The 26,910-nt window shown below is 40.5% G+C and overlaps 1 protein-coding gene across 17 annotated transcripts in view; it reads left to right on the top strand.

The window, feature by feature from the left end:
• Window positions 1-218: 218 nt before the first annotated feature.
• CLASP2 (cytoplasmic linker associated protein 2) overlaps window positions 219-26,910 on the top strand; it is a 166,447-nt gene continuing 139,755 nt past the window's right edge. For 9 of the 17 annotated variants that reach the window (XM_074900731.1, XM_074900733.1, XM_074900726.1 and 6 more), the window contains exons 1-2: window positions 220-1,179; window positions 14,151-14,229. In XM_074900731.1, coding sequence (XP_074756832.1) covers window positions 985-1,179; window positions 14,151-14,229 — 274 coding nt within the window. In that variant the 5' untranslated portion in view covers window positions 220-984. Of the gene's footprint in view, window positions 1,180-14,150; window positions 14,230-26,910 lie in introns of all 17 variants that reach the window. The other 8 variants (XM_074900721.1, XM_074900728.1, XM_074900720.1 and 5 more) reach the window with 1 other exon arrangement.

The raw sequence follows: 26,910 nt of genomic DNA, 5'->3' as shown, positions 1-26,910 counted from the left end.
GGCGGCGGTGGGCGGGGCCGGGTCGTGCCGCGCCACGCCCAGTCTGGCTGGCGCCGGCCGCGGCGTCTCGCGGCGGGGGCGGGGGGACACGGGGACGGGCGGACGGGCCGCAACTTCCACGGGACGGGGGCGGGGCTAGGGCCGCGGCCGGGCGCGGCGACAGCGCGAGCGGCTGCGTGGGGACTCGCGCGGTCCGGCCCGCGGCGGGGAACGGGGAGCGAGCGGCACTGAGGGCGGCCGGGGAGAAGTTTCGGAGCTGCCCCGCGGGCGGAACGGGAGGGGCCGGAGGCGGCGGCGTGAGGAGCATGAGAGGCCCGCCCCGGCCTGGCCGCTGCTGCCTCCGTGGGAGGACGGGCCGGTGCCCGCGGCGCTGAGAGGCGGCCTGGGGATCGCTCCCCGGCGCCTGCGGGCGGGAGGAGAGAGCGGGCGGCGGCGGCCGCTGCCGCGGGGGTCCCCGCAGCCCACCCGGCCGCCTGCCCTGCGCTGAGGTGCCCGCCAGCCCCCAACGCCCCGCGGGGCGAGCTTTGACGCTTGTTCCCGCTCGCCCGTTCCCCCCCCCCTCGGCAGGGGAAGAGGAGGGGCGGCGGCAGGGAGCCCGCCCGGGAACCCCCCTGGGACGACGCGGAGGCGTCCGGAAAGCCCCGAGCCCGAGGAGGCGGCTCCCGCCGCGGCCCCCGAGCCCTACGTGCTCCCCCCACTCCGGCTTCCCCGTCCTCCTTCAGGCTTCCCCGTGCGGACGGGCTCGGGGAGGCGGAGGCCCGAGGCAGCCGCCCGTGCCCCCGGCGGCGGCGTGTGCTGCGTGTGCGCATGGAGGCGCCGGGCGCGGAGCCGGGGCGGAGAGGGCGAGGGGCGGCTTCATGAGGGCAGCGGCCCTGCCGGGGATCGCCGCCTCGCCGGGCCTTGCCCTCCCCCTGCCCTGGCCGCGCTCCCGAGCCTGAAGCCGGTCGGCTCGCCTCCGAAAAAACTTTTCCGCAGCGGACGAGGATGGAGCCTGCCGGCATGGATTATTTCTGCGACCAGGTGCAGCAGAAGGACGTGGGCCGCAGGATGCAGGTCGGCCAGGAATTGCTGGAGTACCTGAGCGACCCGGCGAGGTCCCCCGATGTGGAGCAGGACCAGCAACGCCTTGACAAAGTGATCGACGAATTAACAGCGTGGGTCAACTCGAGTAATTTTAAGGTAAGGCTGGTCGGCGGGGCTTGGTGCAGGAAGACCATGATTCATCATGGTAGGGAGGTACAGCGCTCCGGACTACTTTTTGATCAGATCCGAGCAGAAATAAAACTACGTTTATACCAGTTTTTATTCCTTCCGCCACAAAGGGAAATTCAGAAATTTTGCAGGGGTTGGTTAAAACCACCTTGTTTCTTTTCTTCCGTCCTAAAAGAACCAGTAACGGAGGTTTTGGTTTTGCTTTTATGGCTGGTTGAACGTTTTTGTACAGAATATTAAACCCCCACCAGCAATTATTTTACATACTCGGGTTTTTTTTCTTTCTCTGAAACAAGATAGGTGGTGATTTTTTTCTTTTATTACCACTCCCATTCCATGGTCTCTGTACTCTGGTGTAATGTTTCGTGGGATTGCCATTATTTGCTGTAGGCCGTAAAGAGTGCAGTTTCACCCGGTTTGTATTACACCGTGTGTACTTCATACGATTTAATGAGTAATTTGCTGCTTGGGGTTCCTGTTGTAAGTTTAAAGTTGTTTATATTGTCTTTAGGTGACTTTCCTGTACGTGGGAAGTTATATAGTATCTTTACAGCAGCCCAATGATGACTCACGTTTTGCCTTTTTTTTTTTTTTTGGTGCGTTTTAGACTGAGTTACAAGAAACCAGTGATTACTCCTGCACACGTCTCTTGTAACATTTGTAAATTTTTCTGGCGTTGGTCAGCCAATACTACGATTGACACCGTAGTTTTATTATCAAGGACAATCGTATTCGTATTAGCGATTTTTTTTTTTTTTTTTTTTTTTTCCCCTCGATGGGACAGGTCTGCGCTGCCGTCGTCGGGTGGCGGTGTTGGTCTGCGATGCTGAGCTCGGGTCTGTTACCCGGGCGAGATCCGCCCTTTTCCCTCTGCGTTTGTTCCCTTATCTCGCTGTCTTGCCTTGTAAGATGATTGACTTGCACTTTGGGCCTTTGAACTTGGTATAGTGAGGCAAATTTTTCTATTTGCTTAGACTTAGGAGGCAGGCGTACAGGTAACTTGTAAGGGCAGTATGTCAATGAAATTCCCCCCCCCCCCCCCCCCCCCCGCTTACTTTACGGTCCTGTGTACTTGCCTGTGTTTTCACATAGCGCTGCTAAGTTTGAGGTCTGAAAATAATAAGGCTTAACTCTATTTGCATGTATGATAGGGTTTTTTTGGAAGCATATCTGTCATTAAGGGTCAGGTTAGGTTGAGAAAATAACATATGTTGGACAAGTGTAATTTATTTGCTTTTAAATTCCTAATTAAAATCCACATTGATTACTATGAAATCTAGACAGATCTTTAACTATGCTTTTGCGTAAAGAGGACTGGATACTTACTTAGCAGAGTAATGTAAAAGTTTCTTGCTGCACTTTTAAATTGACAAAATTGGGCATTAATACTTGAAATTTGCCTAGCAGAGTGTGTTTTTTCATAACGCAAGAGGCTCTGCTTGCTGCTGATGTAAGGTAACAGAACGCCTTGGCTGTAGGGACTGTAGAGTGAATGAGGAATATTCAGTTCCCTTCCAGCCTCAGTCATGCAAGATGAGGTTAAGAGTATTACAGATTCTGAATGTCTTAAAAAATATCTTGCATAATAATTAACATCTTTCTGTTACCTCATCTCTATGTGCACTTACTGGTGGCTCTTCATACATACAACATTCTATTTCAAAGCATGTTATAAACGTTACATTAACTGCAACAGCACATAATCTTGGATGTTTTGCTCGGGATCAGTTCATTGTTTCTGTCTGTGGTGCTGGCTGCCAGCATCTGCTGCTTCAAAGGGCACATCAAAAATATTCTGGAAAACCGTGGTTTGTATCTTACTTGCATATTTTATCTTATGCAAGCGTGTTAAATGCTTAAATGTTTGATCTGAGTTTGTTATTAGAGCCTAAAGAATATGAAGTAATGAGTACCACAGGCTTACATGTATTCTCAAGAAAAAAAGTAATCTTTATTTTTGATTACTGTATTTTTAACAATTTGTTGGTTACCCTTTGACGAGGAATGGCTCTGTAGAGCACTTAGACAATTCTGCTTGTCATCTCTTTCTTCCTGTATCTTGCTACAGGTCCTGCAGATCTTCAGAGTCGCAAAGTAATTAGTCCCTCCCTGTTGACGTGGCTGTTTAATTGAGTAGTGATAATGGCTGGCGACTGGCTTATTTGTCAGAATTGCTGAGCTAGATGAATTGGAGTGACAAGTGGGGAATACCGGAGGAAGTTTTGAGGGCGAGCATTATTTCCACTGTAGGTGACTGGTGTATGGTTAATGAGGGAATAATTAATGTAACTTGCCCTGGGCGTGCCCTATCTTTAGTTTCGTGTGAAAACCCAGTTCCTGGATGCAGTGCACTCTGCTGACCGACCATACTGAAAGAGAAGATCTGGTAGCTCTAGCCTCAGTGCTATGCTATGTCTCAGAAGAGAAAACCTTCCATGAAATGCCACGCTAGGAAGTTTCTGCCTCCCATAACCAGAAGGGAAAGGATCTAGAGTGAATAGGAATAGTAGGGTTGATTTGGCAGACTTGATAACGAGTGGGGGGGAAAAAGGCAATAGGTGTTCGGTAAGCAAGTATAGACTTGTTATCAGCAAGGTTGAATTAACTTGTCTCAAAGATTTTTGGCTATCTAAATAGTGCTTTTGCTTTTCTGAAGTTTTGTGGCTATTTATAGTGGTTTAGTAAAGAATCTGGCAGTTTCAAACTAAGAAAGCAGATAGGAAAATTCCTGAGTACATATAGCTCACTGAAGTGGAAAAACACAATTACCAGTTTGAGTTACTGATAAATGAGAAAGGTGGAATTAAGAATGTTGACTCATCTGCAGGTGGACAGAGTTCTAGTGAAAGTTGGTTGCCGAACACAGGGAGTGACCTAGAGAGAGGGATGAGTCCTCTCTAAAGGCTGGTGAATTATGGGGACTTGAGTTACTATGTGTATGCAGCCAGTGATAAATTAGCTTCCAAACACTGTTGAGAATCTTGCAACACCAGGGAGTACCCAGAAGATGCGCATAATTTAAGATTTTATTTTGGATCTCATTAGAATGAAATAGTTGTTCACTGAACGGAAAATTGTTTTCTTGCTGTGCTGGTACCGTTTATATTGGTTGAGACTGATGTCTATCCTCCTGCAACACAGAGTTTTGGTTTTGTTTGTTGTTGTGTTTTTTGATTGGGTGTTTTTGATTTTTCCCTGCCCCAAATGATTGTTTTCCCAAGGCTGTGAGGAATAGCGGAGAAAAAAAAAAAAAAAGTTCAGTGAATTCTGAGATCTTTTTAAGGAGCAGGTAAGTTGAGTGCAAAGTATTATGAGTTGGGTGATGGTATTATTCTGCTGGTATTTGTTCTCTTCAAACTCTGGAATATTTGGCAATCTCAGAAGATTGGAACAGTGGTAATGTTTGCGTTCAGACTGGTGAACTTTAAGCAGTAAATTAATTCCCCTTTCTGGGGGTATCACTACTGATAGAAATTTGCTGGCTTTACTGGATTAACTTGAGTGTTCATCTATGTATACATGAATTTTAATTAATGCATCTCTTAATGTCTTTTTTGTACTCGATAGTACTTGATAGTCACTTGAAATAATCACAGGATTATCTAACTTTGTACATCTGGTGGCTCAAACTGTTCAGTGTCTAACTAATGTAATCTGGAAATCTGCTTTGAACTTCTAAACAGATGTGAGATGGAGAAAGACTACTTTTCAAGTAGAGCTTTGCAAGTCTACTCTTGGCTGTTAGAATGTTGTGGGGTTTTGTTAAGCCCACCAAAATTTAATAGTTACCCTCATAAAAGAAGCGATAAAGCCGCCTTTCAGTTCTTTATGCAAATCATACCTGATCAGAGGTAATAAAAACCTATAGCTAAAATATTGGTAGTTTCTCAAGGTAATTTTATGTGAGAAGAGTAACCAGTAATGCTTGTAACTGTGGGTGATCTTTGGATTTTTTACCTTTATAGGCAATATGTTATCTTGTTGTATTCCTCAACTGCAGTAAGAAAATAATTAATAATCTCTGGTTTATTAATTAAAAGCAGCAGATTCTTTGCCATACAAATTAAAAATCAGATTTCATGCTATCTCTTTCTGATAGTGTGGGTAATATGTTTCTTTTAGGCAAATCCTTGGAATTGTCCTTTGCTCTGTGCTTCCTGCAGAGTGAGATTTCTCTTAGCTTTGTTTGTATCAACACCAAATACTGAAAAATACTGAAATACCAATAATGTTGTTGTATTTTTGTATTTCCTTGGTTTGGCAAGTATTTATTTTGGTTTGTCTTTAGTTCAACAAAAGGCCAGCAGGAGGAGCTTTCAGCTTCCAGAAAGGAAGAGAAGATTTGAACTGTAATTTTGCAAATAGTTCAGAAGAGTGGTTTGGACGTTTTGTCTAAAGTCCTTGCGAAGAGAAAGCAGCAGTTGTAACTTCGTTGACTGGTGTAAATGTGTGAGGTGGAAGCTAGAATTTAAAGTTATTTGAACAAAATGGAAATACTGAGGTCTGGAAAAAAAGGAAAGTTCAGAAATAAAAAAAAATGAGAAGTCCTATATTTTAGTAAGAATAATTGAATGCACAAATGCAGGATGTGGGGCATGTGATTAAGTAGCATTCCTTAGGAAGAAAATGTGTGGGTTGTTTTGGATCTGAAGTTGAACTCTTGGGCCAATGTATGTTACACAAAAGGCAAACGCTGTAGTGAGTTGTAGGACTGTAACATGCAGGACAGAAAAATGGAATGAAGAGGACCCATCTCAACCTTTATTTTTCAGTTACTGTATAGATTGTGGTATTTCCTTAGTCTTTATTAGCAAATAGTGGTAATTTAAATGTCTTTGGATGAGAAATGTTTGACTTTGACCTCTTTGCTGAATTTCATTATTCGCTTTTTCAAGTTGTTTGTTTCATCTTGGCTATGTGGGAGCTACTTCCCTTATTTCTCTGTAATGAGAATGTGGTTCGACCTGTCCATATATGAATCTAGTTTTAGTTTTCAAGCTCAGTGATGTGATTCTTTCTTGAATAATAATTAGTTTTTTTTCATGTATTATTTATGTTCATAGAATGTTAAATACACTATTGAATGTTAGCCAAATAATCAAGCAGATTTCCAGAAGACAAGGGAAACTTGCAAGAAGTTTTAATTACTTAAAGTTTAATTAAAACTAATTTTGTCCAGCCTTTAATTAGAAATGTGGAACATATGGTCTCAAACTCTCAGGCATCTTCTCCAGAGGTGAAATTGGCAGTTCTCAGTTGTTTTGCAGTTTCAGTTTTTGTAATCCAACCTAGTTGTAGTCCCTGTTTAAACAGCAGTTCTGGTTCTCCTGTGACCAGGCATTCTCACTGTCTCGTTCTTGAGGCAATTAAGTTTTTGTTGATGTTGAATTAATTTTCCAGTGTTTCAATGAGCTGATTTGACATGCTACAGGAGATTTCAGTGCACCAGATTGAATATGCCTGCAAGTCAAGGAGAACAGGGCTGTCTCTCAGCCTGCAGTTTGATTGATTTGGGTGTGAAGATAGACCCTTTTCAAGCTCTGTGCAGTGGGCAAGAGGAGAGGTGCATCCTTTGGAACAGAATTCACTGCAGTCAGTGCACGTGTGTTTTTTACTGGGATTGCTGATTTAAGCAGTTTTGTTCCCTGGCTGCTGAATTTGATGTTGCATCTTGCCTTCGTTGCTCTGATGCGAGTGCTTGTGAGGCTGCACAGTAAACGGGTTCAGGGAAGAGATCTGACTGACAAAATTCTTTCTCTTGTTCATTTGTTGGACTTGTTTCCTAAAGTGGGTTACAGCTGCTTGAATACTTGTTTCCTCATAGCAGAGCTAGTGCAGGGGTATGACTAAGTAGCAGAGAATGGGAGTCACTTTATGTTTAATGCAATTTAAATAAGAGGAAATGGGAAAAAAGAGACCTTGGGCATGAAAAGAATGATATTCTTTTGGGAGTACTAAGTCCTAAAATGAAGTGTTTCTTTGTTTTGCTTCATCAACATGCTTAGAAAGGCTTTCAAGTGCAGTTTTCTTTGGGGGGGGGGGAAGCTTGGGGTGGTTTTTTTGTTTTTTTTTAATTCTATATTCCAAAGAGAAATACCATACATCTCATTGCCTTCCCACTGAGTTCTGTTTTTAAAGAGGCTTTGTCTTCAGACTTTTCCACTGCAGCACATAAAGTTTAAGCCAGACAATCTCAAAAAGAAAATTTCTTTAAATGTCGGGTGTTGCTGTATCATATACTATGGTTGTATGCTCACTGTCCTTGGAACAACAGCTATGAAAAATTTGTGGCAGTTGTCAAGTGAGAAACATTTAATTGTACATAAGGAGCAAACTGTAGATACTCCCATAACGGATCAAGCTGGAGGCAGTACAGGCCACGTTTTAGAATACTGATCACTGTATTGTTGTCCGCAGAATACAGGACAATTCGGAGGTCGCACTTTCAGTGTGAACTCAGGTCAGTTTGGAGATCATGACAGATTCTAAAATAATAGAAGGCTGTAAACATTTTTCCAGTAACAATTTTGAGTGTTACACTAACGTGTTCTTCAAAACTGGCGAAATGCTTCTTAATTAGGGAGAGGAATGTTATAGTTCCCATCATGAGGAAGGGGCAGTAAAGCGGTTTTTTGGTTTTTTTTTTAATAAGCTTTAAAATTTTTATGAACGCACTATGCTGGCTGGTTTTGGCTGCTATACAGGAGAGGTCAAAATAACAAGGACCTCCCAGATCTATGCCTGTTGAGAAGGACCTCTGAAGAAACCAAGCCTTTTCAGTGTTGAACTACTCGTCAGTCTCTGGATAAATATGGGTGATTCATTCAGTAATCCTCTGGTAGTGTGGTTACTCGCACTGTGACGCTGAAATGATTTGTGGTTGGCCATCACAGAAGGGTTATGAAAGGAAGATTATTGTAAGAAGTTGGGTAGTCTACACCCCTTTTGAGAGCGTAAGGGATGCAGCTGATGTGTAGTTTTAACACTAGCAAAGATTTGATGCTCTCAGGAGAATTTTAGGTTGTAGTCCAAATTATAGTCGCAAAACATTGGTTTGAACTCACAAAACTTGCATTTTTAGATACAGGAGGCTCTGCATTTCTTAAAGAACTTGTAACTCAATTTGATGAGCTTGAAGAATATGTTAGATTACCAGCAACCTCTCCCTCTCCTTGCAAAATGAAGTTATATGATATATGTTTTTTAAAAAAAAAAAAAAAAGTTGTACACATCTTTGGAGGTGTGTTGCTTATACCCTTGAAGATGAAAGAAGCAAGAGAATGGAAACAACGCTTTCTTGTCAGCTAAAATATCTAAAGTATAGATGACGTGTGGTAGCTTCAGCAGCTGGGACTGCAGTTTTGGCTGCTGTCAGCAGAGGCAGCTGCCCAACTGATGCTGAGTGGGAGGACTGCAGCAATGCATTTTCTTGTACAAGGGAGAATGCAGTCTGAAGATGACCTGGTTGGGACTGAAGAGACAACCCAGGAAAATGGAAGCTTCCTTCTGTCAGTGGAGATAGGGAAGGTTTTGATATCTGTGCAAGATTTTGAATTAAGGGAGGGAATGGAATTTGGGTAGATCTCAGTGAAGTAGGTGATGTGGAGACAACTGGAGCGGGAAGCGAGCAAAAAGTGCTTGAGTATCCTGTGAAATAGGAGAGAAACAGCATGTTCAGAGGGATGAATCAAGAGAACTAGGAATAAGAAGCTTCAAGAGGTGAAACAGAAGAGACTGCACATGCATACATGTTTTTCTTTCACGTTTAGCTACTTGCAAGGTGCTTGAGGTTATTTGAGAATTGAGAAAGTAGACCTTTGGGTTTGGCTGATAATACATAAGAAAAAAAAATCTCATTATGTTCTTGCATGTCTTGTTCCAGCCTTGCAGTGGTGGAACGATGCTTGTTCTTGTAGGTGTAGTTGTTTGGCATGCTGTTTTGTGTTTGTCAGTTGATTCTTAGTGATACCACAGCTGTCCCCATGGTGACAGAAAGTCCAATTTCCTAACTTCATTCTTTTGGAGTAGAATGATTCCTCCATTAGATTCTCATGACTAGTTTGCAGGTTGTGATCTGCAAAATCTGTATTTTCATATACAGTTCAGAGATCCTATGACCAAATCCAAGGACATTGGTATTAAGGTTGTTTGGCAACCTATGTAACTAGAGATGATTTCCTGGCAGTATCCTGCCTCTAGATGTCCCCCACAGGGATGGGGAATTACAGAATCACAGTGAGAATAATAGTGAGCATGCATGATTAACCAGGTATGGTTTGAAGAACAGTATTTCTTTTCCTAGCAAAGGCTTAGATGCCTGGAAGTTGCCCACAGAAGAGCAGTGGTAGTGCTGGAAACAGTATGTAGGAGAGCTGGAAAAGGAACAAGCTGCAGAGCAAGAAATAGGCTTAATTACTGGCTCAATTCATAATCACATTTTGGTTGGAACATCTTGATTTGACTAAAGAGTCTGGTCCTTTCCAGAACAGATAAAATATTTCTCAATTGGATTGTCAATTCTGTTGTGATCTGAGAAGTCAAAGACAGTCCTAAACACTGGCTTGTTTAAGGGTAGCTCCACAACTAACCAACTGCAGCTCAAGTAAGCCTAAATTTATTTTTCACTGTGAACCTCAAAAGTAGTGTTTAAATGCATCAAACAATAGCAAGCTGATGAATTGGTCTCAACATACAAAGGCTCTTTCTAGGCAGCAGGCAAAGGGCCTCATGAATGCCAAGTAAGAAACATATTCAGTGATTTTAATCGCAGAAGAAATAAATCCCTCACTGAAGCTAGTGGGTAAACAGCTGTAATGATGGTGAGAGGTTTTTCTGTTTGTGGTGGAGAGCCTGTGTTGGTACATGGTCCCACACAGTCCCTGAGAGCTTGGAACATTTTTCTTGCAGACCAGTTCTGCCTCGAGTTGGTGATTTTTTTCTTTTTTTAAATGCTGCTCCCGTGACCCCATGTCAAGGACTCCTTCCAGACGGCTGCTTGAGTACTGCACGGGTGATACCTACCAGGACATGCTGAAACTCAGAACATCGACCATGTATCAAAGAAGAGAAATGTTAAGATTGATTTACAAAAACAATAGGACGTAGTTTACATGGTATACTCTGTAGTGGTATGCTTCAGCTCACTTGTTTTGAAATGTGGAGTGAGAGCCAATCTTGTAGCTACAGCAGTTTACCATTACTTCCAGCCTGAGGTCACATCATACTTTCTCACTCTGCAGATACCATGACATTTTATGCCTGTTAGCCTTTCGAAGTTGAAGACCATAGAGGATTTTGTATGAGCTAAAGAATAACTGTCATGTTGTAAATAGAGGATTGCTCCTTTAAGACCATAGTAACCTATTCCCTTACCTCTCCCCTGTAAAGATTCTTGTTTAGTAGCTGTTAAAGTGATGAGAATTTCACAGCAGTGTTTGTTGCTTTTGCATGTCTTAAAGACAGCGTTGGTCTTATGTCTTACTCTGACTTAGGTGATTTCTGAAACCTTTTTTTCAGCCCATGCAGTCTGAACTGTCCTGGTTTCAGCTGGGATAGAGCTAATATTTTCTTCTTAGTAGCTGCAAAGTGCTGTGTTTTGGATTCAGTATGGGATTTGGTATGAGAAGAATGTTGATAATATACTCATGTTTTTAGTTGTTGCTAAGAAATCAAGGGCTTTTCAACTTCCCATGCCCTGCTAGTGTGCAGGTGCACAAGAAGCTGAGAGGGAGGGACCCAAGCTGGCCAAAGGGGTATTCTGTATCATGTAAGGTCATGCCCAGTATCTAGGTGAGGGTTGAGCATGGAGCGTGCTCTCGCTTCTGGCATGGAGGTTTTGGGATTCTCTCTTCACTGGAATTGCTAGCTGGGAATGGGCTGGGCAATGGTTGGTGAGTGGTGAGCAATCACATCGTGCATTACCCAGTTGTATTTTCTATTATTACAATTATTTATTTCATTTGTTAAATTGTTTTAATCTCAACCTACGAGTCACTTTACCCTTCCAATTATATCCCCCATCCCATAGGATGTGGGAGGGGGAGCGAGCAGATGTGTGGTATTTTGCTCCTGGCCAGGTTTAAACTATGACAACTGTATATTTTCATACACTAAGGACATTACAAGATGAAACTCTCATCAGCATATTTTAATTAATAGTATTTACTGAAGTGGCTTTTGTATACTAGTTATTGAAGCAGAACCCCTACTGCATTCATTAAGCAAATCTTTGATAGACGGTTACAAAAAGCCAACACCATATTGACAACTACTTGAATGGTTAATCAAGATAAATGTGACTTGCATCATTAGAAGTGATTAAGCTTTACCTGTTCACAGTGAGGGATAAAAAAATATGAAATATGAAGACATTATCTCAGTGGTTGCATTTGATCAAAATAAAATATTCTTACGCAAATGAAATACAAGTGATGAGATTCTTTGTTGGCAACATCAGTCATGGTAGCTGTTTATCTGGTAGTTATCAAGCCTCTGACCCTTAGGTATATGGAAGTTCAAATATTCCATACAGCCACTGTTTTACACTTTAAAGACAAACCGTTCCCTCCCCTCAACAAAAAGGAAAAAAAAAAAAAAAAAAGAATCCCCCCCCCCCGCCCCCAAACTCTAGAGGCTAAGCACTGGAGGAATTAATCAAGAAATACTCTTCATCTTACTCAGAACTCTTCTTTGGGATTAGTGAAGAGTAAAGCTGTAGTAAAAAACAGCCATGTGTCCTTTCCTTTTTAAAAATCTCTGCACTGCTGTTGTTCATAGTGGTAGAAGTCCTCAAGAGAAATTTTAAATAGGTAATCAAATGTGAGGAGAGGAGAGACAGTCTCTGGAAGTACCTTTACAGAAGGAAAGGCTGAGGTTTGTGGATTAATAAATCTCAAAATACTTGCATGGGAAAAGTATCTTAAAAATTGTCACTGGAAGACAAGTCTAAGGTGGGGCTTGTAGTCAGGAAACAGAAGCATAGGAAGACAAAGTATGTCCAGAATGATTTTCTAATTCCTTTCAGGCATTACTTTTTAGATCAAGGTTTTGTCTCAGGTCTCATATAGTTTGACAATCTGGAAAAGAACATTCAAGGAAAGAGCTTTTGGGAAGCCTTGACATTACCATAAAAGCTCACTTACATTTTTTTTGTCTGAGTAAGTTATCAATTATAGCATTCTGTTTTCTTATCCTAAACTGTAGATGCAGTCACTTGTTGGCACTATATTAATTTGAGCCAGTATTAATTTGAGCCAGTGATGCCACCCACTTATGTTTGCTATTCTCTGTTTTAGTATGTAATAAAACTGTGTAAATTTCCAAGTAACTTATACTAACTTGGAACCAAGTTTTTTACCTCCTGTTTAAAAGTAGATCTATTGTACTAATAGTGAATTTATTAAAATCTGATTAATTATGCAGTTGTTTAAGATCCTAGATTTTATGGTGACCTTATTTGTCTAGTTTCCTGTGGAAACAAGGCTCCTGTGATCCTTTTTGCGTGGGCCATGTGTATTCACATTCATCTCCAGTCAAATTTTTTTTGGCCTGTTGTCTAGTGTGGACAATTGTGACAGATAAGGATCTTAAGGAAAGAGAGTCGTCCAAGAAAATGTGCTTCCAAGTTCTGTGAAAACAACTAGCTAATAGAGGGGAATAATTCTGCTCGTGTCTTCATGGGGAAAAATAAAGAAGAGGAAGAACTCTTATGAATGCTCAAGCTTCCGGAGGTCCTTCTGCTGGCATTTGCACCTTAATGGGCAGCAAATAAAGTTAATTACAAGATGTGAAAATACAGGTTCTGGTGTTCATAATGAACGTAGGAAATTAAAAAATGAAGTCTTGGAACTGTATGCAGGGTAGTTAGGGGCTAAAAACAGTGTTCTGACTTGTTAATTTGGTTTAATTGATCATTTCTGATCATGGTTTTGTTTCTTTATTGGCGGATATTGTCCTCTCATCTAGTTTCTGTTCATAGATGGGAAATACCTCATAATCCCAATAATATTTTCAACTTCCTTTTGTTTTCTGATAATTTTTTTTTAATTATTTTGAACAAGAGCAAATGAAGAGAAATAAAATTTCCCTAGCTTAACAAGCAGGTGGACAAATGGTGTGGTCTGAACTGGTAGGGAAGATGGTATTAGCCTCTCTCAGTTGTTTTCTTCTGGGAGTTTGGAAAACAATGTAATGACCATAGTGGATGAGCTAAGTAGCTGGACTGAAAAAAGCTCTTAGCATCTGGGAAACTGTTTAAACCATGTTTTTTTTCCAGTCTGTATTAGTACTTATGTTTGGGGGCTTAGTTTTGCATTTTCAATTGTTTGCTTTTTCTGAGTCTGGTAACTGCATCCCCCCTTTTTTGTTGTTGTTGTTAAAGCATTGTGTTTTGACTTTTCTTCAGTAGTTCAGAAACTTGGTAGAGTTGGTAAGGCATAAACAAACCTTACTGGTACCTGTTTCAAAGGAATTTTGATTCTCCAGTTAATACTGAGTTAGACCTCTAGAGTAATCTTTTAAAGAAAATGAGAGACAGAACTGCAGTCCTAATATATGGCCCAGAAAGAAAAAAAAGAGTTTCTTCCAGCTCCGTAGTCCTCATAATTATTAATTTGAATTTTAATCATTTGTAGTTAGAAATCCAATGTTTTAGCATTTTCAATACTTATTTTCTTTCTATTTTAAGACAAATACTGAAAAATCTGAACTGCTCTGGCATGTGTAAATATACTTGATCCATTCCAAACATATTCTGATAACTTTGTCTTAATGAAAGCTTTCAAGGAATTATCAGCTTTCTAATTGGAACTTTAATTTATCTTTATGTTTAGATACAGTCTTTCAGCATGCTTGCATATGTATGTCTAATGTCTTTAAAATATATTCTAAAGAATTCTTTAGTGATCTGTTTTGTATATCTAATGCTTTTGTTTCAACAGGTAGCATTGCTGGGATTAGATGTTTTAGGTGCCTTTGTCAACAGACTATCAGGACGCTTTAAATCCTATATAGGAACTGGTAAGTGAAGTATAACTTCCTTTTTCTTAAGACCAAAAAGTAAAAGATACTTTCTCCTCCGCTGCCCCCCAGCAGCTGAAGTGGAACACATTGAAAGCTTTTGGCACTAATGATAATATATTGGTAGGCATCTTATTGCTGCTATTGGTATTTGTGTAATTTTATACTAACTTGTAAATATTCATTTGTCATGCAATCACTGATTTCTAGGTGGTGTTGGTATTTTTTAAAGGTTCCAGGAATATCTATTCAGTAATTCGTTTCATGCTGTATAGTTGCTTACCACTCCCATGCTAAGTACTTGCTTACCACTCCCCAAGACAGTAATCTAAAAATGACATTGAAACGTGTTACTTTTAACTTGTGTTAAAGATTGAAGGTTTTATTTGCAGATCACTTTAATTAGAGCCTTATGTCTGCTGAAGCCTGTGGTCTCAGAGGACTATGAAGTCCACCTCCTGTGAGATGACTGGACTGTAGCTTTTAGTAGTCTAACTTTTTATGGCATGAAAAAAGTACTAACTGTTAATCCTGCATAAAATGTTTACTTGAATGAATTTCAAATTAATCTTTGTGTGCCTGAGTATGAAACAGATGTTCTGGGAGGTACAAGCAAACTGCTGCTGAGAGCTCATCTTGCTGCTGTCCTTGAAAAGAGATAGTGATACTAGGGCATTAGCATTGGTGTTATATCACTGGCTGTTTTTAACAGAAGTTCCTAGCTTAATGTCCTTTTCCAAAATTTGCGTGAATTATCTTACATCTTGTTCCTGCATACCCAGCTATCTCAAATTACCTGTCAAAACGTTAAGCTTCCTCTTGTATTTCCTTTTGTGTTTAAGAGCTAAGAAATCAGCAAAATTTAAAAGTTTAGCAATACAAAGTGTGGTTTATGACAAGTTACTAACTAAAATAGTTGGAAGCACATTTCAGGATGCTGCAGAACTACTGCAGTAGAGTGCTACACAACTTAGATCTATTTTGTTGCAGAGGGATTTTCTTTGGCTGGTTAATTTTGTATTGGAGGAGTGTAAGGGAACTGGAGGCGTATTGTGCTATGCAGAATATTGATTTTTTGAATAGTCTCCATTTGTAGCCACAAATAGTGCTAGGCTTCAGAGTTTTACTCTGTTTTGATGTATATTTTAGTCGTTTGTAGAACTTAAAATTATAGCAACTTTATTCAAGGTTGGAAAGCTTTTTTTACTTCCCCCGTTTTTGTTTTCTTAAGGGTGAGCTATTTGAGAATAGTTTGAAAACACTATTTTTTTTTCTGTCCCAGTAGTTGAGTAGTTTGAGATTGTGAGCAAATGAAAGATTTAAATTTCAGTACTCAGTAGTATTTATACGTAAGAAAAAAAAGAGTTCTGGCACTGGGTAACCACTGAACATGTGTAACATCAGTAGATATCTGAAGCTCTGTATTCCAGAAGTGCTTTTTAGAAAAGCTGTAGTCGTGCCTTCACTGGCACAGAAATTGATCTTCTGAGCATCTCCAGAATCAAGTTCTGTAGAGTCCATTCTGCTGAATATGCAAGTCACTGTTGTGCATGATCAGCTTTTATAGAAGCTTAACAGACACTGAAATGTTAGCCTCACTAAAGGCAGAAAACAATCTTTATTTTAGATGACTTTTTAAAAGAGTGATTTGTAGTATGAAATGTCTTCAGTTGGTAGCTGTCTCTCCAAGTCTTATAACAAGATCTGGATCATTTTCAGGTTTTGTCAGTGAAGCAGTAATACAAAAACTTTATTGTGAATGTCTGGGAGTGTGGATCATCCAGGGTTTATGAAAGTAATTAAAAGCGCACTGGTGAGCAAGAAAACTGCTTTCTTCAACAAAACTTAAAGAACCAGCAGTTTCCCAAATCATGTTTTGTTGACTCTGCAGATTTGGTTTCTAATGTAATCAGAAAATGACTCCAGTAAGTCAGACCAAAGACTCGTTTCTGACAGTGATGTGTTTGCAGACGCCTGAGAAGAAAGTAAGGACAGGACAAAGGTGCCATGATAACTCCTTCAGTACGACCCCCTTGCTGTCAGCAGTTCTGCAGTTTAGGGCCAGCTGAGGCAGATGGTGTCTTCAGTGTCTCCCCATCACCCCGTTCTCCTACAGCTTATCTGATTAGTTTTTGAATCCGCATAGCCTTTAGAAGCTACAGTGTTCTGTAGTAACGCTTCATTATGCAAAATTATTTTGGACTGACTGCCTGATAACTTGATGCTTGCTATATCTTGTGTTAGAGAGGTGAGCCTTCATTTCAGTTTCTTGACTGCCCAGTCTTCATTTTACAGCTCTCTTGTGTGCCTGTCCTCTGCTGTTCTTCCCCACCATCCCGGGTAAGGGTCCTGGTCGAATTCTTGCTTGTATACACTCGGTTCCACAGTTTTTATTGTTCTTGTTTTCTCTTTCAGTGCCTTTCTGTTGCAGTTCTTTTGAGTTGAATAAGGCATAACAGCACAGATGCAGCATATGTTTATAGTGGCATAACTCTGGTTTTATTATGTCATCTATCACATCTGTAATTATTGATAATCTCTTTCTTTGTTACATCACTGCTTCCTGAAAATTGACCTGATAAAGCCATGAGACAACCTGCTTCCTGTGCAGTGATGGTGGATCTAGCGTGCACTCTCCAGGGTGGTGTCTCTTCCTTCATGCCTTTATCATTATGGTACCTTCCTTCCTGTAGAATCCCTTCTTGATAACTATGTGAAAAATCTAACTGCTCTCGATTAGCTGACTTACCTTCTGCACTGCTGTTTTGCAGAGAGCTCTTATAAGTTTGTGAAGTACCACTTCTCTTTATAAAAGCTATATTGTGCCTCCTATGCCATAGCTGACTCTGTGTGTACTAGCTCTAACTATAGTGAGTTCTTCACAGATGCCAAAAGAAAGCAGAGTCATAGAATTATTTAGTTTGGAAAAGATCCTTAAAATCACTAAGTCCAACCATAAACTAGCACTGCCAAGTCACCCCTTAACTGTGTCCCCAAGCACCACATCTACATGTCTTTTAAATAGTTCCAGGGACCGTGACTGCACCACTTCCCTGGGCAGTCTGTTCCAGTGCTTGACGACCCTTTCCGGTGAAGAAACTTTTCTTGATATCCAATCTAAACCTTCCCTGGTGCAACTTGAGGCCGTTTCCTCTCATCCTATCACTCATTATCTGGGAAAAGAGACGGACACCCACCTAACTACAACCTTCTTTCAGGTAGTTGTAGAGAGCGATAGGTCTCCCCTCAGCCTCCTCCAGACTAAAGAGCTCCAGTTCCCTCTACCACTCCTCACAGGACTCATTCTCTAGACCCTTCCCAGCTTTGTTCCCTTCTCTGGACATGCTCCAGCACCTCAGTGTCTTTCTTGTAATGAGGGGCCCAAAACTGAACACAGTATTGAAGGTGCAGCCTCACCAGTGTCAAATACAGGGGGACAATCTCCTGCTGGCCAGCACGATTTCCAGTATAAGCCCAGATGCTCTTGGCCACCTGGGCACTCTGCTGGCTCATATTCAGCCGGCTGTTGACCAGCACCCCCAGGGCCTTTTCTGCAGGGCAGATTTCCAGCCACTCTGCTCCAAGCCAAGTTTTTTACCGAGTGAAGAGTGCACCCGTCCAAGCCATGGGCAGCCAGTTTCTCCAGGAAAATGCTGTGGGAGTACTTTGAATTCAGGTTTTAGATGTAACCTCCTCATTACATCTGGATGATGAAAATTAATTACAAGTAGGGGAAAAAAAAAGCTTCTTCCCCTCCCCCCCCCCCCCCCCCCCCCAAACTTCTACAAAGTTTCCATAGTTATGCATTTGCAAAGAATCAACTACTCTATGTAAACTGCCATTTTGGCTTTTTTTTTTCTTCTATCTTGGCTATGTTCAATTAGGTCATTGTTTGATATGAATATAGTTAATGAGGTGGGTAGTCAGGTATTGCAAACTTGCAATTCATACAGGTGATATGAGGAGAAAATAAAGATGATGGTATCAAGCCTGAAAATGTTGGGAAATTTGGGAGCAAATTACTTCAGTTAAGTAACAAGGTTCTTACAGCCCCGGAGAAAGTCTTAGTAGTATTTTATATGGTAGGCATTTACTTTCTTCTGTTTTGATCAAATAAATGTGAGTATATTATTTTTCAAAGGCAAGCATAATATAACTTTTTCAGACAATTTAATTATTACTCTGAAATATTAATATAGTTAACTTCTTGTGTATTACCATAAGTTATTGTAGGTGCTTGCATTCTCACTGAAGTTCAGGATTGCACCATGAATATAGTGAATGAAGATGTATATGTAAAATACCTACCTACTTTGTTTTCTGCCTTTTTTTTAAAACACAATGGATCCTATTTTCTAGGAGAAGTTGCACTTCTATATTTTGTATTTTGTCATGAAAGACCTGAAACCTTTTGTCTTAATAAAGAGTGTTATGTTTTGGTGACCCTGAGATGTTTTTATTCATGGTTCAAAACTCATTAAATGATGTAAATATAATAGTGTATTACCCAATGACAAAACATTTTTTTTTTCCTGTTTAATTTCCTGTTCAATTATGATGGGGATAGATTTCTTTTAAGTGCAGACAAAAATAACTGACTGAATATTCAACCCTCATAAGCATTACATGCTTTTTGTTAAGAAGCAAAAAACATGAATGCTTTATTTTGATTTCCATCTCTACGGCCTGCATACATATCGTAAACTAGATTTGGGCAAAATCATTACAGTAGTTGTAGGACAGATGCTTTTCAGTATTCTGAAGAGCATGTTAGTGATCCTTCTATTGAAGTATAATGCCCGATGAGAGACTTAATTCAGTTTCCTAGGCAACAATCTAATGTTGCAGTAACTTCCAAGGTGTTGTCCTTTTATGATTAACCACGTTGCACGCTCTCTGCAGTGGGCATTGGTGTTCTGGGAACTCGGACACACAAATATGGAATCTGTTGTTTAGTACTTCAGGGAAGATGCTTGAAAATACTTGGCAAGCAATAAATACCAGGCTACGTGTTAGTTCATCAGACTATGTGGCTATAGTCTGGAAAAACTAAAGCAGATTAAAGAGTGTTTGAGTGTTACATCTTTCAGTATTTAAAACTGCTGCTTGTTTTGTGATTAAAAGAGATTACATAAGTGCACATAATTACCCTGTCACAATCTCTTTTCCCAGGTGATGTCATTAATTATTAAAATATATCAGAAATGAAAGAGAATATTAGAATTATGGGCAAATCTGACTAGATGATAGAGCTTCTGGGAAAAGTCTCTATTCATATTTGTAGTTTCGTTTTGTAGAAAGAATGAATGTTATTTTGCTCTCTTGTTATTGTCACAGGAATGGGAAAAGAAAAAGTATAATAAAGGTATATGGAATCTGTTTCAGTTCTAATGTGATGTTATATCATGACATATATTTCTGCATATACTGAACTGTCCATTAATCTATGATATAATTATATTGTCATTTACTCTCACATATGACCTTACAAGATGTTGCAAAATTTTGGTCATCTGCAAAATAAAGATACTTGACACTTTAAAAAGATCAAATACAGATAACACGTTATATATGTGGATATATGTACAAGTCTGAATATAGATATACATTTTACACACAGAAACCCCATACATAGATGTGCGTATATCTGTAGTAGCAGTTTCAAATCCTTCTTGCTATAAAAAGAAAGTGGGGAAAAAATAATTTTGGAAGATAGTTGTAGTGCTAAGATGTGAAACTAATTGGAAGTGTTTACATTCTTTCCCAGGTGGCTTCAAAAGTGATGGAAGAACCCTTAAATTAGACGCTTCAGAATAATTTAAATGCTCTTTCAAAATTATTGTTATAATTAAGCATGCAAATATGTTACCTCATGTATTTTAAAGCAGTTGTAAGGATTTGAAATGTGCATTAATTTTTTGAGTGAATTTGGATTAAAAGCATTTGGTACAAAAATCTGAAAATATTTGTTTGAGTAAGACTGCATTTAGATAAGAAACACCCAATTTACTAATTTTTGCTTTTTTTCCTGCTTCATGATTGAAATTTTTGGATGGAGAAGACTTAAATGTGCAGTTTAATCAAGATGTGACTCTTCAATAAGTGCTTTTAGTGATGTATGGAGAAATGCTTTCCTCAACGCCATGAAAACCAAGAACTGTTTTAGTGTGAGCTAACATGGATATATAGCATGTAGAAAAATACTCGATTTTGGGTTTTAGGGACTGATGGATTTTTATTCTTAGTTTTCATTTTTATTAATTTCATTTAAATGTTGAGACTAATAGCACAATCTGCTGTAGGATACCAGATACAAATGCATGTAGAACACCTAAACATAAAACCTGGGATAATTTAGATTGGAAGGGACCTTCAATATCACCTAGCCCACGTCTTTGCTTAAAGTGTGGCCAACGTCAGATGTTAAAGAGAAAAATTTGAAATTAAGTAATTCAAGAAATTGAATTGCTCAGATAATGTAAAGCAAGCTTTTCTATTTATGTGAGAGAAGTCTTGTCTCAAAGAGGCCTTGTTGCATCTAAATGCAAGTCAGGTGTTTTGTCTGATAGTGCCTTTTCATTTTATTGCTTACTGACCTCAGGAAAAACTGTGTTGGATATGTGTTGTAGGATTTTCTTAATAAAATTCTGACTATTTCAGTCTTTTTTTAGAAAAGCCTTTTAGAAGAGACTCCATTATTTGTATTTTTGTCCAGAATAGATGTTTTGAATTGTTTTTATGTTTTCAAGTTTAAACAAAAAGGTGAACTTCCTGCAACATGTCAGAAAATCCTTAAAATTTCTTTGGTTCCCTCTATAGTTAATGATCATAGCGATTGGTCATAACTGATTTAAGCTGTGACTTTTTTCATCTCGGTGACAGATTCTCTAAAGCTTTAGTGTAAAAAAAAAAAAAAAAAAAAAACCCATCTGTGCAGCCTCTTAAAGCTTTTCATGTCCTGGCTGGCCAGCACTGGAATTTCTTAGTAGTGGGAATGAATTTTACCTGATCTGTGCTTGAGTGATAGGCTGTGATTTAGAGTACCATCTCCTCACTGTCTGTGGACACCTCACTGTGTGACATGTAGGAATGCAGTGCCATTATATAAGAATAGAGAAATCCTAGCCTTCCTTGGTTTCTGTTTGGTTCTGATAAATACAGGTTCTGTAAAAACCTAGCCTAAAGCTAAAAAATGTCAGAAGTTGACATGAACATTTGTTCTCTATCTTCTAGTTTTTTTTCTGATTTAATACATCTCTTGAAACCCTTTAGACTTGAAGGCTCTCTTCTCATGTTTCCTGAAACTTGAGACCCTGATAGATTTATGGATGTATCATATAAAAAAAAAGCGTTTGCTTTTAACCTCTACCACTGGTGATAAAGAGTGTATCTCATTAACCCCATTAATGTTATTTTATTTGGCTGCTGGAGAGACCCAAAGCAGCACATTAATGTCTGAGATGGCTTTTGATTAGACTTACTGTGGACTGGACTTCATCTAGAGCTGGGGAGCAGTGAGGCCCTCTTTGAGAGCCTGCTAATGATTCTTTGCTTAGAAGTAGCCCGTGACCATGTGGGTCTGTCAGGCCAGCCCTATTGCTGGCCCCGTACGAGCCTCTGCAGGATTCCTGTCTTTCCCATGCATCTAACCCAGGAGAACAGATACTGCTCTAATTGCAGAGGCAGCTGTTTCCCTCCCTCCTTTCTAATGGCAGCTGTTTAATGCTCTTGCCTGAGTTGACAAGGTTTCTGAGGAAACTAGAAAGATACTGCTGCCTAGGCTTAATCTGTTTCCGTCCTCAAAAGCCTTTTCTTTTAATGTCTAAGACAAGAAGTTAGACTTTTTAGTAACAGAATTTTTGCCAACATTGAGGATGTTTCGGTAGTAAAGACTCTTACTTACTTAATGCTTTTTTTGCATTTGCTTTGCAGTAAAGCAGACATGGACTGTCTAAAGTTGCTTCATAGAAATGGGTAGGTGTGAGAGGTTATACATAAAATGGGCACTTAAAAAGAGCAGGTATAAGTGGTCAAGAGAGAAGGAGTAGAGGGGGAACTGTGAGCAATAATGCAAACTGAAAAGCTTCATATTTGTGTTGTAACAGAAGGGACTCTTGTTAAAGTTTAACAAAAGGAAATTGTTTGTGCTACCTGTGGCATTCTTTGCTGCAGGGAGTCAACAGTTAAGCTGCTCACGATTTTTAAGAATACATTGAGTGCCATTCTAGGCACTGACTTCAGTGATTTACTTGTTTATCATCTTCAGTCCTGGTAGAGGAAATAAATATTTAATCTCTCAAGGCTGTACTCTGACTTTCCGGGCTGGTTTTGCCCTTAACTCTTGCCTCTACTGTCCAACTAGTGGTGATAAAATCGTTAAATGAATTGTATAAATGACAATTTATTTAGGCTTACTGAGCCAAGAGAAGGAAGACAAACGATGGAAAAGCAACCCAGAGGATAATAAACTGTGTTAGGGATAGAACAGAAAGGAAAAAGGCATAAAAGGTCAGTTTGAGGTAGATCTGGTAGAAATGATGTGTACTATAGAATACTTTTTACTACCACTTCTAAGTTTTCTTCAGTAATCAAAACCTGTAAAACTGTGATACAACATTGTAGAAATCTTAACAGGAAGAACTCAGGCCTGTCTGGTAGTGATACAAAACTTTGGCAATGTGCTACTGCATAGGAGATCAGTGTCTCCTAAGTTTAGTGTAATGTTTTTCTGTGGATCAGCAGAAATAAAAGGAAGAAGGTTGTCATATGTTATTAGGCTTTCCATAACCCCTTTGAAATTATTAAATAAACTAGGAAACAGAAGATGTAAGATGGATAAGGTTAGTATAAAACAGCAGGAATATGTGAATCCATACTGAACATAAATTATGTATTTCACTGGGTAACTTGTTAGACTACCACTTTGAATACTGCCTTCATGTATGGTCCTACTTCTCTTTCCTCACCTTTCTTTTAACTCTAGCATCTATTTAGATTGTTTAGGTGGCAGACTGATGTGAAATGCATATATTTGCACGGCAGTGTAAAGAAGGATGCTAATTTAAGAATGCAAATGAGAAAGCATATAAAACGTAAAGGAAAAGTATCAGCAAAAATGGATGTTCAGTTGTATTTAGAATGAAGTTGGGGGGAAAAAAGCATTGTTCTTAGTGTTGTGTTTTCTGGTCATCCATTCTTTGGCATGTAGTAGTGCTCTAATCTTCTAAAGCAGAGACTTGAGTTTTGGTATAGGGTGCCCTTGTATCACAAGTATGACTTCAGCTGTTCCTAGTAGGGACAGGAACTTGCTTAAAGCTGGCCAAGGTAGAAATCTTTTTGTAAAATCTTAGTGCACAAACACCCAGTAGATACTTCCTAAGATGCCAAAACTTCCGCAGGCTGTTCTTGTTAGCTCAGTTCCAACATACCTCTTAGCTTGTGCTTTTGATCGACGTGTGTATTATCTTGACTGTCTGAGTATGTCCTCAGTTCACCTTGTGAACAGACAGATACTGATACACGGGGCGGTATGGGCTGTGAGGAGGAAATGGTGGTTGGTGTAGTGAGTAGGTGAAGTTGCTGTTTTCTAGGGACAGCCCTGGTTTATCCTGATGAAGAGCAAAAGCCTGTGTTGTACTGTGATTTCTGATGCTCAGCTGTAGTTGCTGCTTTGGGCTTAGGTGAGGTTTCTTAAGAGAACTCAGTGTTTCTTGTGCTTTGTGGTTTTTGGCTGAGCAGGACTAGAGAGGAGCAGGAAGAGGCCAAGAGCCTTGGAGTAGGGAAACAAGAAGAGTGATCAGCAAAACAGGAGGCTGGGATGGACGTGAGTGTCTCAAACATTGTCAGAATTTTTAGGTAGGGAGGTGGTTCCCAGTCAGAAAGGACAGCTAACACAGTTCCACTGTTTTTCACTTTAGCTCTCCCTAGATGTGTCTAACATTTGGAGAAAAAGTGATGAGGGCATTAGGAATTCAAATTAAAATATGTTTGGTGGAGATCCCCTTCTGGTTGAGTGTTCTGAAACTTCATCAATAGGCAACCAACTTCAAATAATTTCCTACTGGAGCTTATTCTGACAGAAAAGATGAACTACCAAACTGAAAACCAGCTGGTGGTTGCCAGCATTCAGCAGCCTAATTTCATTTGTCTTATACAAATAGAATATATCATGCCTCATGGGGTCTTACAGAAAGTGGAGATTTAGGGGTAGAAAAGGCAAGCCTGCAGACATTTGGGCCCTTTAACAGCTCCCACAGCAAGTTGTCCCTCTGTCAGAGCTCCACGAGTGACAAAGGCTGGTGTGTTCAGTAGCTATGCACACTGAAATCTGCAGTCTATTGTCATAGCTTAGTTTAACTCAGTGACCTCATCTCTCTTCAGCAGCTTCTAGTAGCCGTTCTCTGTTCTTGCCTTAGTGATTTGAGTGGAGCCCTGGTATCTGCAGCTCCGTCAACTGACTCAGCGTGCTAATTAGTCACAAAGGAGCCGTGTTCCCGCGGGACTGGCACTCACTGTGTTTCCCTCCACTAGAACCAGCTTCTCAGTGTCTGGGTTTGTTTCCCTCTATGTGAAGCTAGAGTGGCTTTCAGCTGCCCAGCAGGCAGGTTAATGTAGCAGAACTCACCAGAAACATATGGTATAGGTAAAAGGTCAGTTTAGAAGTGCTGAAAATAGGCATGAGAAGTACTTCTGACAATAAAAATGTAATCAGTAAGTATGTGAGTGATTGGAAGTTAATAGGAGGGCTCAGCTGTATACTCCCAAAAATCACTTCTGCATGTTTCTTCTGTTTACAAAATGAAAAAAAAAAACCCAACCAAAAAACAAACCACCAAACAAAACAAAAACACCCCTCAAAACCCCAAACTAAACAAACCAAAAAGCCAACACTTCACACCAACAAAACAACAAAAAACACAGCCCAAACGAAAAAAACCCGAAGCCCATCTCTTCAAACTGTAAAATGAAAGTAGCTGTAGTAATCTATTCAGAGGAGAAAGATAACTTAGAACAAAACCACAAAAACTTGATAAAGTAGCATCATTGTTTGAGCACAGAGGGCAAGTGAGCACCGCGCAGCCCTTCAGTGACCCCTTCCCCCAGCGCTGGGAAGGAGAAAAGTGAATCAAAAGGCTCTGGAATGGAGATAAGAACAGAGAGGGGTGTCTCACCCATTATGGTCACAGGGCAAGGACAGGCTCATTAGGGGACGAAAAAAACCCACATCACTTTAATTCAAAACACTAACAGACATGTAACAGGCAGAACAGGACAGTGAGTAGCATTACTGTATCTTAAAAATGCCTTCCTGCACCCCTCCCTTCTTCCCGGGGCTCAGTTTTGTTCCTGATCACTCTACCTCTTATCCCAGTGGTGCAGAGGCAGGGGATAGAGGGGGGGGGTGGGGTGTGCAGTCAGTCCACTGCTTCATCCTGCAAAGCAGGGGGCATCACTCTTCTGCACTCTTTTCCTGCTCCACGTGGTGTCCCTTTCATGGGAGACAGTCCTCCACAAACTCTCCCCACGGGATGCATTCTTTTCGAGATGCTGTGGTGTAGGTCACCCCTATGTGTTGCAGTTCTTCCAGGACCAAGCTACAACTGTGGGGGCTGCTTCTTCCCACAGAGTCCTGGGGACCCTCCACAGGCAAATCTCTGCTCCTCCAGTGACCTTCATGGGTGGCAGCCCTGCCCTCTCACCATGGGATACAGGGGGGCTCTGCTCTGGCACACTTTCCCCCCTTCTTCCTCCTTTTCACTGGCCTCAGTGTTCACACAGATGTTCTCTTCACAGCTCCTCTCAGGTTCCCCTTCTTAAATAGGTTATTGCTGAGGGACAGCTAATTGGCCCAGCCTTGGTGCAAAGGCAAGTCTGACTTAGAGCTGGGGGAGTTTTGAGAAGCTTCTCACAGGGGGCCGCTGCTGTAGCCCCCTCCCCTGCTGCCAAAAACCCCTCCACTCACTCAAACCAGGACAGGTGGGTATTGTGGTCTGTGGTGAGTAAGTTCCACCCACATTACAGGAGTGATACTTGCTGCTCTTAGAAAACTGTGGATCAGATCAGAAACTAATGCAGAAAGTTGAGCTGTTGACAGGTAAATGTTACCATTATTAGCACATGACTCTGCTTGTTCTAGGTGGCGTTTCGCAGGCTTATTATACTAACTTCAAAAGCACTGTCCTGTGGGAGATGGATCTCCGCCAGTTCCATGTCAGCTGTACTTCCTGGGGGAATGCAATGCACTCAGCGTCGTCACCCCTCGTTTTGAACACCTGCTACCAAAAGCACTGGGGGGGAAGAATCTCACAAAGCCTGTGTGTAGACTCCAGGTGGAGGACAGAGAACCAGTATAGCAGGATGTCTTGCACAGTGCTGATCTCAGTGTTTGTTCAGATAACTTTCCTAAATATTGTAACATTAATTTGTTTATCAGATGTAATTATAAACTTCTGTCTGGATAAGCAAGCAAAAAGAATTGGCAAGTGCTTTCATTTTGAGTTGTGGTTTTTAGGCTGTGAAATCATCAGCTATCGCGTAATTTTAGTTAAATACTATTTGAGGACACTTGTTTTGAAGTAGTAACTTTTACTGATACTTTTTCCTGAAGTAAGGCCAAGTTTCCAGAAGATACACAGCGTGAATAGGAGGATTTAAAACTTTTAAAATGTTTGTAATTAAACA

Source organism: Athene noctua, chromosome 2, assembly GCF_965140245.1.
Source record: "Athene noctua chromosome 2, bAthNoc1.hap1.1, whole genome shotgun sequence".
NCBI lineage: Eukaryota > Metazoa > Chordata > Aves > Strigiformes > Strigidae > Athene > Athene noctua.
This window is presented reverse-complemented; position numbering and strand designations above follow the sequence as displayed.